Source organism: Leptonotus elevatus, chromosome 2 (assembly GCF_054856555.1).
Source record: "Leptonotus elevatus isolate MCC_2025b chromosome 2, RoL_Lele_1.0, whole genome shotgun sequence".
NCBI classification, from domain to species: domain Eukaryota; kingdom Metazoa; phylum Chordata; class Actinopteri; order Syngnathiformes; family Syngnathidae; genus Leptonotus; species Leptonotus elevatus.
Window position 1 is genome coordinate 22,391,860 of NC_141240.1, and position 13,495 is coordinate 22,405,354.

General features: G+C 43.0%; 1 protein-coding gene across 2 annotated transcripts in view; it reads right to left on the reverse strand.

Moving 5' to 3' along the window:
- The window catches only part of cacna1fb (calcium channel, voltage-dependent, L type, alpha 1F subunit), a 38,481-nt gene extending 27,664 nt beyond the window's left edge, over positions 1-10,817 (reverse strand). For both annotated transcript variants that reach the window (XM_086067297.1, XM_086067295.1), the window contains exons 1-5: positions 10,522-10,817; positions 2,155-2,393; positions 1,853-1,953; positions 1,589-1,694; positions 857-996 (exon numbers count right to left, since the gene is read on the reverse strand). In XM_086067297.1, the coding sequence (XP_085923423.1) occupies positions 857-996; positions 1,589-1,694; positions 1,853-1,953; positions 2,155-2,393; positions 10,522-10,567 (632 nt within the window). In that variant the 5' untranslated portion in view covers positions 10,568-10,817. The remainder of the gene's footprint in view (positions 1-856; positions 997-1,588; positions 1,695-1,852; positions 1,954-2,154; positions 2,394-10,521) is intronic.
- Positions 10,818-13,495: the final 2,678 nt, after the last annotated feature.

Below are 13,495 nucleotides of genomic sequence, written 5' to 3' on the forward strand. Positions count from 1 at the left end.
ATGTGGCAAGGCATTATTGTCACACCGCAGTGAGGTTGTCCTGTCATTTCCTGTTTTATTTTGAAAATTCTGAGTCCTCTCGTTTCAGGTCACTTGCCCTTCCTCGTGTGGTGTCAGTGTCAACCCTGATTCCTGATTGTGTCCACCTGTTTCCCATTACCCTCATGTGTTAAATGATCTGCGTCTCCCCTGTCTTGTGCCTAAGTGTTTTCGTCAGAGCCACTAAAGCCAGTTACCGTCCACAGCCTTGTTGCCCTGTCCCTTGAGAGAACTTTGGTTTGTAACTTTGAATAGCCACAGTATTGTTTTAGTTAAGGAGTGATTTTGTTTTGATTGTAGTTTAGACTTCCTCCCTTTTGGAGCGCCTTTAGTTTAACCTTGAATAGCCTTTGTTTTTTCCCTCTCAATGAGGAGCTTTTGTTTTGTTTAATAAAAGCTGCTTCAGCCTCAACCTCTATCTCTGCGTCTGGGTTCTAAAACTACCACGTTGTGTCAATTATCACAGCAATAACATCATAACAGTGACATAACAATAGCTACCACTTAGCAACCCGCACTGCTGCAGTGCAACCGCCAACTATCCATTCATTTCCTAGCTAAAATGTATTTTGTACTTTGAATTTGTATGTTGCTTGCATTTAATTTTAACTTTGTTCTGTAATTTTATTTTGGGGGACAGATGGAAACTAGCAAAGTGCTGTACATGTGCAGTCATCTTTTAATGTTACTGCACATTGTACTTTAAATAAACAAAACATTGTGTTTTTATTTTGTCTCTCTGCTTTCATAACACAACAAGAACTAACAATTAAACAACATCATAACAATAACGCAGAACAACGTTATCTTAACTTACCCGACGATGACAATGACAAAGTCCAGAAGGTTCCAGCCATTGCGTATGTAAGAACTTGGGTGCATGACCAGACCGTAAGCCAGGATCTTCAGGAAGGTTTCGATAGTGAAGATGACGAGGAAGACATACTCCACTTGTTCCTAGAGGAAACACAACAAAGTGTCCTCATAGTTTTAACACTTTGTGTCTAAATGTCCTGTCTTTGAATCTAAAAGTCCTAAATGTCTCAAAATGTCTTCACTATTATGTCTTAAGTCCTCAATGAGCTCATTTTGTGTTCAAATGTCCCCACTTTCCAACAAATCCTCTCTTTCTTGTCTAAATGTCTTCACTTTGTATCTAAATGTCCAAATCTTGCGTCGAATATCATACTGACACGTCTACGACATGATCAAGGTATAAGCAGACGTTTAGCTTAGCTTTAGGTTGCCTTGGCACAGGGTTAGCCTAGCTTAGTACAAAATGTTGTCTATGTGTGTGTACGTAACCCCAAATGAGCGGTGTGGACACAGACTTACATATGAATGGAATGTCAATGCCGCTTACTCGCCATTGGGAGAAATAAGGCCACTAGCGGCCATCTTACGTTGCCAAACATGCACTGAAAACAGTGTTTTCAGCGGAAAAAAATAACAGAAGTTCTGAGTAAAAGTAGCTACGTAAGATGGCTGCGAGGGTCCTATTGACAGTCCATTCATATATAAGTCCCCGGATGAGGAAAGTACAGCTCACCAGGTCGTGGTTGGTGGAGTTGGAGTCGTCCTCAGGAAAAGGTTTGGACACACCCAGTGCGACGCAGTTAGCAAAGATGGCTAGCAGGATGAAGATGTCAAAAGGCCTGAGGGACACTAAGGAACCTCAACTAGATTACAAATTACACTTTTATTCAAAAAACAAGCTCTTAATATAAAAAATAAAAATAAAAATTTAGAAACAGGAAGTGATGTCATTACCATGCTAATAATCAGCGAACCTATAATTCCATAAAAAGGATACTTCCACTCAACAATGGAGAGCGCAGCACGTCTGATGGGGTTGTTCAGTTTCAGGCAGTACAGAGCTCGGGGAGCTCGCTGGACCTGATTGGTTCCCTGGACCTGGACAGGAAATGACATAATCACCTTACGACATTGACATTTCTCTTCGCATGTTTTCTCAGTGACGCATCTTGTTGTTTGACCTTCTGTCAACTTTTGAATGCACAAGCCCATTTGTTCAATATTTCAGTAGTTTTTGGGCAACTCTCCAACAGCAAAATTCACAAATAATGTTTGGCATCTCTTAAAGTGTTATCTCACCTGTTTTTTAGCGTGTTGTCCTCTCCTACGTTGGGTTCCGGTGGAACTGGTGGTAGAGTGGAGGGTGTCTGTCCTAGTCATTCGCACTCCCTGGTCCTCGCCTTCCAGCTCCTCGTCCCAGTCCTCGCCGCCTCTCTCCTCTCCCTCACCTCCTCCTCCGTCCTCCTCACCCCCCTCTTCCCCCTCGCCGCCACCATCTTCACCGTCCACAGCGTTGGCGTAGCCATTACGTGCCGCGCCTTGCAACGCACATGAGCATTCAGGAATAGCGGACGTAAAACAGGAAGTAGAAAAAAAAGTGATCAGGTCAAATGTTATCATAGTTCATTGGCCAATTTGCCGCCCTCACCCCAATCCCACCTCCCATTTCTGAATTGTTGACCTTGGTGATGAGCAAGCACATGTGCTTCACAGACTGAGGTTGCGGGGCTCAAATTTTGGCGTCGGCCTTCCTTTTCAGTTTTCTTACCACATTCCACAAACGAATGCTTGTTTGTCTATACGTGACTGGCGACCAGACCAGGGTGTACTCCGCCACGCGCCCTAAGTCTCCAGCTCACCCATGACCCGAATGAGGATAAGCGGTACAGAAAATCAGAAAAGCATGATGATGATGATAGAGAAGACGAAGGTGATGTGAAAACACTAACATTGTAGTGAACAGCTGTGACCTAGATCCGCGTGTGTGCGTGTATGCATGTGATATGGGTCGTGATGTGTGCGTGCGTGTGTGCGTTAGTTATTACCTGAGGACCATAAACACACATACGCACACACACACACATTATGAACATCTCAGTGAAATTATTGCCGCCTCGCTCGACCTTCGCGTTGTCATTTTCCTAGATTTCCTGTTTCCCACAATGCCTTGCTGTGTCCAGCTGTGACACAAAGCTGATAAGTCGTTCACACACAAATACATACACACACACTGCCGTCATGGCGACCAGCTTGAACTCGTACAACAGCCGACACTGTAAGACAAAATGGCGTGCTAATGCCGATTGCTGCTAGCGACTCTGCTAACGAACATATTAGCATGGCTGAATTGCAGATGTGGCAAAAGTGCTCAGTAGTCACACTCTGTAACTAAGTAGTAGTACAGATTCTTGCGTTTGAAAGGACTCTGGTAAACGTAGAAATATTGATTCAGTGCTTTGCTTAAGTAGAAGTAAAAGAGAAAATGTAGCCAAGTACAAAAGAAAAAAATATTTTTTTTTACTGTCAGTCATATACAATATCTGTTTTGATAATTTGGCAAAAGTCTCTTCACACACATAATACTCATACTGAGAAGACCGAAATAAAAAAGATAGATGTAGAGTTTTGTTTACTTTAAACCAAGTGCGAGCTAGCATTAGCTAACAGAGCTAACATTAGCTCAGTATTGACAATTCTGAACATCCGGGCATTTCTGCTATTTCCACAATGCAACGCTTCATTTCCACCGCGTATTGTATTGCTTTTGCCTGTGGCTAACATACAAACAGGCATATTATTATAATAGTCAAAAAACATTTTAGCACATTTTCCTATCAAAATAATCATCACAAATCAAATTACATTGATCCAAAGTCCAATGCTTTTCAATAAGCGGAGCACGTTCTTTCACCAAGGATAAATGCTGCATTTGAGGAAAGTAGGAAATCAAATTTATCTCACTTGGATTGTGTCAGTTCCACCCTTAAAGCTTTCAAAGCAAATGTAAATACAAGACGCATGTTTATTGTTGATATGGAATGTCTGCGCGAACCAGAACAACAAAGGATTTATCGGAATTAGCCATCTTAGTTTACATTTGCCTCAAACGCTTTGAGGGCGGAACTAAAACACTCTGAGTGGGATAAATCCGACTCCAAACCCTCCTCGAATTTAGCATATAAGACCACCATTTTGACTCGTGACCTAATTTCGGAATTGTCAATTCACCCTTGGTAATTAAGTAGCAGTACAGATATTTGCGTTGGAAAGAACTCTGGTAAAAGTAGAAGTACAAAATTTAAAAAAATACTATCATATATGATTGATAGTAAATCCAGTAAATTCCATTTTCCCCCCAAAAATCCAGTAATTGCATAGCCTGGCAATAGCCAGATTGATTTGTGCTTCACTCGAGGGAGTATATCAGTAGAATATCAGTCTGGGACTGCTCCGCGTTGATTTGCTCGGGAAAGGCGGGGCATGCTGTACAGCACTTCGAGCTGATTGGACGAAGCAGAATTGTGTGCACGTCTACCTAACTTTTGTTTCGACCAATCACGGCAAAGGATAAAAATGTCGTCGCCGACATTCGACTGCTGTGATTAGCTGATATCATGGCGTTGAGTTTATGTTGTCGGTTTTGCAATGTTGATATGTGGATACAAGAGACTAATTCAGCGGGAAAGAGAATTAATTGCAGAGTCCACGCATTCGTCCGGTGTCGCCATGTTTGGTTTGTTTCTTCCCACGGCTTTGGTGCTTCTTGTTTTTGTCACAGCTGCATATCCCGCCCCCAAATACAATGTTGCTCTGTGATTGGTCCGAACCACCAGTAGTTCGTATCGGTGGAAGTCAATGGGAGCGGTACAAGATGGGTTCTCGGAAATACATCTTGCGAGAGCAAGGTTAGTAATTACATAAGAGTAAAGCCAAATGATCAAAACAGATATTGCATATATACAATATCTGTTTTGATAATTTGCCAAAAACCTCTTCAGCCACTTAGTCCTCATACTGAGAAGACAGAAATTTAAGACATGTACAGGTAAGAGCTAGCTAGTTAGCTCAACATTTACGGTATCAAAATAAAATGCTACCAACAATAATCAGTTCTCTTTAAAAAAAATAAAAAAAATAAAAAAATAAAAAATAATTTAAAAAAGGCCATGGATAGGGGAAATATATTGCTTCTCGGAATCTATTGCATCATTGCTAATGCTCCCTGGTTCACATTCCCCCATGTCTGTTTTTCCCACATCAGTTAAGGTCTCAACCGCAGTTGACGTTAGCTCTCTGTATCTAGGCCATTTTGACATCGTGTTGTCATCCGTGGACTTTGAAAAACATAGCAAACCTATTTTGACAAAGTAAGCAATGGAAAGTACAAAAATGTGTGTGTGTGTGTTTTTTTAAAAGGAGTAAAAAAAAAAAGCATCCGAAAATGAATACGCAAATAAGGATATCGGAAAAATCTACTTAAGTACACTGATGAAGTGTTTGCATTTTGTTCCTCCCCACCACTGCTAAATTGATGAATAATCATGGCAGGGATGGGTGAATAATCGGCAGTCACGGAAAGGAAGCAAACAAATGAGCCGGTAAAGAGTGAAGCGAGCCTGCAGGGGGCGCTGCTGCTTCTGCTGCACTAACTTAACATGATTATTTTGTCCTCAGGCTGCTGAGGAGCCGAGGTTAGGACAGTGCAGGTCACATGACTGTTGCTCACGTTGTTTTGTTGTGAGTATGTGTGTGTGTGTGTGTGTGTGTGTACGTGTAGCTGGTGGAGTTGCACACACACACACGCAAACACACAAACACAGCCCCTGCATTGCCCCATGAGAATCCGTCTAATTATGCCCGAATTATCCAGAGACAACCGAGATCATCCTGACAGCAGCGAGCGTGCATGCATGCATGTACAAGTGTGTGCGTGTGAGTATGTGTGTGTATGTGTGTGTGGACTAGCGTGACCTCAATGGCTGTAAGACTTTTGGAGGAAGTCCTTCAGCTGAGTCGAGGCCCACTTTAGCGGGACTGGGTTGCGTTGTCGGAACACCAACTGTGCGTCTGTGTGTGTGTGTGTGTGTGTGTGTGTGTGTGTGTGTGTGTGTGTGTGTGTGTGTGTGTGTGTGTGTGCGTGCGTGCGTGCGTGCGTGCGTGCGTGTGTGTTTAGTTGAGCATCACTCGCACACAACCCTCATACGCCTTGTTAACTTCCTGCTTTTCACTGTTCTGTTACTCTGCGTGTGTGTGTTGAGTGTGCATGTATGCCCTCCAGGCTGGTCCAGCTGGGAAGGTCATTAGGTTATTTAGTCAACGCCGTTGCATTTTTCTTCTTCTTCTTCTTCATAAAGACATAATGTGTCTCCTCCATCCATTGTCTTTAGCGCTTGTTCCCACTTGGGTCATGGGTGATAAGGAGCCTATCCAGGCTGACTTGGAGTGAGAGGTGGGGGACACCCTGGACTGGTCATCAGCCAATAACTCAATGCAGCTCTGCCTACCTTGCACAAATGACTAGCTAATTTAACTATATCCCACCCACTCAGCATGCAGCATTTCATCGCCAAGCCAATGAAATACTTGTACGCATGACATGGCCAAACACAAATAGCCCCCCGTTCTCTCGCAGGGTTCGAGTTAGTTGAGTCAAATACAAGGCACTGGAACAAAAGGTTGGAGGGATTAGCTCCACCGCCATGGCAACCAGCGATTTAGCGCTAATTTCCATGACAACGCTATCAGGATTTTAGCGGACGCCATCTTAATTCTACGAGCAGGAAGTCTGATCCTCCGCCAGGATGGAAGGATTAAGGCACTCTCGCTGAGGTGTGTGGAGGTCAATGTTCATGTGATGATGTCTTGATCAAGGACATAAATGAAAAATAACCGACACTAAGAAATAAGACATGGAGCGAATGAGCAACATGCGAACAGCAGCGCTGACATTATGATGTAGCTAGGTCAGCTTCCTTTTTTTTCTTTTCCTGAGAGTGCTCAGTGTTGTTCATTCGGTAATCTTACCGATTCAACAGGTCACTTTGACCCGCAACTAAACCGGAGGGTAAAGATAATAACAGTTAATGCTAATGTTTGTGCTAAGGTCAATGCTAAAGCTAGTGGTAACGATGAGGGCTCAGTGGTAGAGTGGTCGTCTCCAATTCGTGAGGTTGTGGGTTCGATCCATGTGACCATGTAGAAGCAACCGACCACTGGTGAATGGGTTAATGTGAGGCTTCAATTGTAAAGCGCTTTGGGCACCATATGGTGAAGTTAAAGCGCTATATAAAAAGCAGTCCATTTACTGTTAATGTTTATTAATACATTAATGCTTAATACTTGAATGCTTAATTTAATGCTAATACTGATATGAATGTTTATTTATATTATTAGTGGTAAAATGAGTGCACCAGTGATAACTTCAGTGCCAATATTAGTGCTTATGTTAATGCTAATATGCGTGCTAATATTAATGCTAATATAAGAAGTAGTTAACATTAGTACGACTATCAATGCTTTTTTTTTGTTCTTTTTTTTTCTCTTGAGAGAGCTCAGTATTGTTCATTCAGTAATCTTACCGATTTGACATGTCATCATCATTGCTCTCTCTTTTTTTTTTTTGTATGTGCGTGTGCGGTTGTGTCTGTGCATATGTGCGTGCGTGTGAGTGTGTGCTCATTAATTCACCTAAAACCTATTAAAAATCCCATACCGTTCACCTAAACAGAATACTTCAGAATCCTGCTCGTCATGAAGTTGTCAGGAGACCCGAGGAAGGATCAAAGAAAAGAAAGAAGAGTGAGATCCAGCACCGACCAAACATCACCTACTACCCACCGGGTTACCAACCAGAATCTTTTAACAACCCCAGAAACATATAAATTCCAACAAATTAGGGAGACCTCAAGAGTGCTAAAAATAATGGTGATATTATTGCATACGTTAATGCTAATTAGCAAGAGCATCTTTCTATCCATCTATTTTCTTCTGCTTATTCTGGTTCGGATCACGCACACTCTCAGCCGGGAGACATAGCCGTTTCTCAATATCAAGAATGCAGAGTACTGTGTGGCCTTGTGAACTCACCTACTCTGGTCTTCTTAAAACATACTTGAAAGTGTACTTCCTAAGAACGCTAGTCTTGTAAATTGGAACAGCTCAGTACATGTGAACTTCTCCCCCAGCTCTGACGTATATCATTAAAACGATAAAAGGGGGGCGGGCTTTAAAAGCGGTGGCGCGCGGGGGAAGGGGGGCGGGTTTAGTTGGTTGAACGGGTCTCTATAAAGACTCGGTTCACATCGTCACATTGAAGAGTCGTTCAGTTTGTGAATGTCACATCACTAGCGTCCGCGGAAATGCTCCCACACAGTCAGTCAAGCGGAGCGCTTGCGTGAAAATACGGTAAATCTAATGTATGAATGGGGCGGCGGTAACGACTCTAGTGTAGTCCAATATAGCGGAGTAAAAGTAGCGTTACTTCGTCTGAGAAGTTCTTCACACATCTTCTCAAGTAAAAGTAAAAAGTATTGTGTGGTAAAACTACTCTTGGGAGTACTCAAGTAAATGTAACGGAGTAAATGTAACTCGTTATTACCCACCTCTGCGAACAGCACCACATCATCTGCAAAAATTAGAGACATAATTCTGATGCCATCAAACCAGACTCACTCAACACCTCATTTGCACCTTGCAATTCTGTTCTTAAAATTATGAGCCCAATAGGAAACAAGGGCAGCCTTGGCCAAGTCCAAACCCTCACTTGACAAGAGCCGTACAAGTACCGCATAGCCTGTGTCAGGGGTCTGGTACCCTTTACTCCTGGAGCATCGCCCACAGAGGCATTTGTTCCAGGAGAGCCTCACAACATCGAGAGTTTTTAGGTGCTCCGGGTGGATTACATCCACCCCTAGGGCACTGCCACCAAGGAACACCACATCAGTGATCTAAAATACAGACATAGGAGAGCCTACCTCAGAGCACCAAGACTCTGGTTTCGGTCTGTCGGTCAAATTGAGGAGGTCTTCAAAAAATCCTCCCCACGGACTCGCATGGGTTGAAAAGATGCCAGCAGTGTTGCGTTCCCACTATTCGCATTGTTGATGGTGCACTGCTTCCCGCTCTTGAGATGCCGAAGGATGGAGCATAGCTCAAAGCCGTCTCGAAGTTATTCTCCATGGCCTCGCGAAACGGCCACATTTTGGCATCAAAAGGTGCGTTTCACAGTAGCTGCCTCCAGAGGCCCGCAGACCAAAAAAGCCAAGAAGAACTCCTTGTTCAGCTTGACAGCATCCTTCACCGCCAGTGTCCACCAACAGTTTTGGGGATTTCCAACACGACAGGCACAGACCCCCTAAGGGCCACAGCTCCAGTCAACCACTTCAACAAAAGAGGCTGGCAACATAGTCCACTCACTTTCCCTCATGGGGCAAGTGGTTGAAGTTCTGCCAGAGGTGGGAGTTAAACTCCTGACTAGAGATGGGAATTTCAGGTCCAGAAAGTGAAAACTCTGCCACAGTTGGGCTTTTGTTACAGGTGCTTGTACTCAATCGGCAGGTAAATGAGGTCATAACGAGAAGCACCTGTGGCTAAAGACAAACTCTGGCAGGGTTTTTACTTTCGTGACCTGGTTTTCCCATCTCTGCTCCTGACAGTGGACTCACCAGCAGACCCTCACAATACGTATGGGTGTGGTCATTGAGACACAATATGTCAAACTTTGTCCTAATCCGCATGTCAACACCCCCCTTAGTTTTTCCTGTCATAGTCCCAGCAGTCAAAGTCCCTACTTTCAGTTTTAGGCTCTGTGCTTTCCGCTTCTCTTTCTGCCTATGAACATGCTTTCCTCCTCTCCATCATCTTCGACCCTCCATCCATCCATCTTCTTAACCGCTTGTCCTCACAAGGGTCGCGGGGGGGGGGGGGGGGGGGGCGCTGGAGCCTATCCTAGCTGGCTTCGGACAGTAGGCGGGGTACACCTTGAACTGGTTGCCAGCCAATCGCAGGGCACACAGAGACGAACAACCATCCACACTCACAATCACACCTATGGACAATTTGGAGTGTTCAATTAACCTGCCATGCATGCCTTTGGAATGTGGGAGGAAACCGGAGTACCCGAAGAAAGCACGGGGAGAACATGGAAACTCCACCCAGGAAGGCCGAAGCCCAGACTCGATCTCCTCTGCACTGGGAGGCGGACGTGCTAACCAGTCAGCCATCGGCCATCTTCTTCTTGGAAAATGGATGGATGGATGGACCTTCGACCCTCAGTTTCTGAATTTCCACCTGCACCTTGTAGGTTAACAGCACAGATGGCAGACGTTGCAAACCCGGGTTGTGACTGATCCAGTATGAAATTCTTAGGATGACCGCTCATAATTGTTTGGCAAAGTTTTAAGCTGGATGCCCTTCCTGACTCCAACCTTTGCATTTATCCAGGCTTGGGACTGTCCTAGCACTGACTTGTGCCCCTTAAGGGCTGCATTTATAATGAAGTATTAGTCATCATGTTAATCTGTGTGTTAATGTTATTATTAGGGTTAACATCAATGATACATTAGCGCAGTTAGATAGATAGATAGATAGATAGATAGATAGATAGATAGATAGATAGATAGATAGATAGATAGATAGATGGATAGATGGATGGGTGGAGGAACTCACTTTTGTGGTTATGCTGCATGTCTTCCCGGTGGTCCACTTCAGACATTCATACTGGTCCCATTCTCATGGCTCCTCACAAAACAAACAAAACTTTGCATACTGGCCCGGTCCACTTGGTCCAGTTGCCCCAGCTGCTCGTCACTCAGTTTCATTTGATGTGTTCAATTTTTTTCTTTTCTATGATGAGGCCGAGTGATGTGAAAAGAGAATGAAAGGCTGAGAGGAGAGAAATTCAGCTCGGCTTCACTAATCTGAATCTCTTCATCTCTCCTCCTCCTCTCCTCTCCTCTCCTCTCCTCTGCTCTGCTCATCTCTCTCTCTCTCTCTCTCTCTCTCTCTCTCTCTCTCTCTCTCTCTCTCTCTCTTCCTCTGCCCTCCTCCCCCCGCCCCAATTGGGGATTAAATAGGAAAAGGGCTCAGTGTGTTAAAGGGGAGGACAGCTGCAAATAAATTAAAGGCACAGAGAGAATAGAAATATGACAAAAGATTATACCTGACATGTAAGCACAATCACCTCACGTGAACCTAAACACACCTGACATGTAACGACAATTACACTTAGCATTAACGGAATGACACCTGACATGTAAACACAATCACACCTAACATGAAAATAATCAAACATGAAATGTGAACACGGTCAACACCTGACATGATCATAACAACTGACATGTAAACACAATCACACCTGACATGTAGACAATCACACTTGATTAAAGACAATTACAATTCACAGTAACATCATGGCACCTGGAATGTAAAAACAATCACCCCTGACGTGAACACAATTAACACCTGGCGTGATCATAAACACACCTGACACTTAAAGACAATCACACTTAACATGTAAACACAATTGCACCTGGTATTAACATAACAGCACCTGGAATGTAATAACAATCACATCTGTCATAACAATCACACCTACCAATAGCACAATCACACCCCACATGAAAACAACTACACCAGGCTTGTAAACATGATCACACCTGACACATAACCACAATCATACCTAACGTACACACAATCATATCTGACATGAACACAGCCACACCTGACATGTGAACACAATCACAGATGACAAAAATTCTGCGTATGAATATGATGATGGTATGTGTGATTGTGTGAAACTATTGTGAAAGGTGACTGGCAGTGAGCTATTTTGAAGGCAGGCTGATGACGTCAGAGTGGAGCTGACGGGACTTGAACACACTTGAGATGAAATTGAGGATGAACCAATGTTCACCTTCACACCTCCGCCTGTGCTCTGCTCATTACCTTTGTCCTTCACTACCTTTTCATTTCCATTTGTGTGTGTCTGTATTTGTATGGTAGTGTTTGCCTGCTTTGTGTAACCAGATAATCCCAGATTTACCTATTTTCCTATTTGTCAAGCAACTTGTCTTCATCATTGGTGATGCAAAAGCAGACTTACACTTTTGTGTGTGTTTTGAGTTTCATACATACGGTGTTATTTATACTTCATTTTAATAAAACAGTTGACTTATTATGATAAACAATAAGATGTAAAATATGTATCTTGAATAGATTTATAACAATTTAATACATTTGAAGAATATAAAGTAAATTAAGAATTGGATAAATAATGGTTAAATAAGAAATGTAAAATGTTAGGGCGTTTACCTTTAGAAAATTATCAATTTATATCATTCTCCTTTTTAGTTTCTCTTATTTAGTCTAAGATAAATTCAACCAGGTGTGAAAAAGATTGCTTTAGAAGCCAATTATTTCGTTTATGTTTAAGGAATTTCCCAAATAAAATGTAATAATTTACTACAACCTGCAGACATTTGTACTTCTTATTTTCATAGTACCTGATGCTCGGGTTGGTTTGACACGATCAGTAGGCCTCTGCTGCCACCTAGCGCACAGGAGAGCTACTGCAACCTGCGTGCGTGTAAGCATGCGCCCGTAAGGCGAACAGATGGCGAGTAGATAAAGATGCTGAACGAGCAGTGTTTCAACCGTAAACACACTGTAACGGAAACGTTACTTATATAATCCATACATTTAATGGTTAGGTCACGAGTCAATTAGGGCATTCAGTATATAAATAAACATTTGGACTGCACGCCAGTAAACATCAGGGGGTAAATAGACAAATAGTGGCATATCAGTGGCGTGTGCGGGCATGAGAGTGTTTCAGTACTGAATGAAAAACATCAGCAGGGTGTATGAAAGCATTACAGACTATAGTAGAGCATACAGTGTGAGAGTTTCAGTATTGTGTATGAGTAAAAATATTTTTGAGTTATGTACTCGAGTGTTTCAGTAGTGTGTATGAGAGCATTTCAGATGTGTGTATGTATTTTTTTTAAACAACAAAACAGTAGTATATTATGCATGAGAATGTCTTAGTGTGTACAAAATCCTTTTGGTAGTGTGTATGAAACAGTTTCAGTTATGTGTGTTTCAGTAATTTGTGTGAGTGGAAATAATATCAGTGGAGTTGAGAGTGTTTTAGGAGTGTACATATGTGAACGAAAAAAGAGGCTGAGTGTGTACAAAACCTCAGTCGTGTATGTGAAAGTGTTACATTAGTGGACGTGAGAGTGTTACATTGGTGTGCTTTACAGTAGTGTGTGTGTGAAACAAAAAATGATGTGTGTGAGCTTCACTAGCGTGGATGAGAGCAATATCAGTTGCATGTATGGGTGTGTCAGTAATCAGTAATAAATGTGTTTCATCGGTGTGTGTGTGTGTGTGTGTGCATGACAGCATTTCAGTATTTCATGTGAGATTAACCTAAATCTATCTGTCACTTCTTGCCCCTATATCCTTTCACTCGCATCCGTACTAGTTCCTACTTTCACTTCCGGCTTTGATTCCTACTGCCACGCCCCCTCGCAACCCTCCACGCGCATGTACGCTTGCTATGTTCGTGCACGCGCCAGAGAGAGAGCGAGCGAGAGAGAGAGAGAGAGAGCGAGCGAGCGAGCGAGCGAGCGAGAGA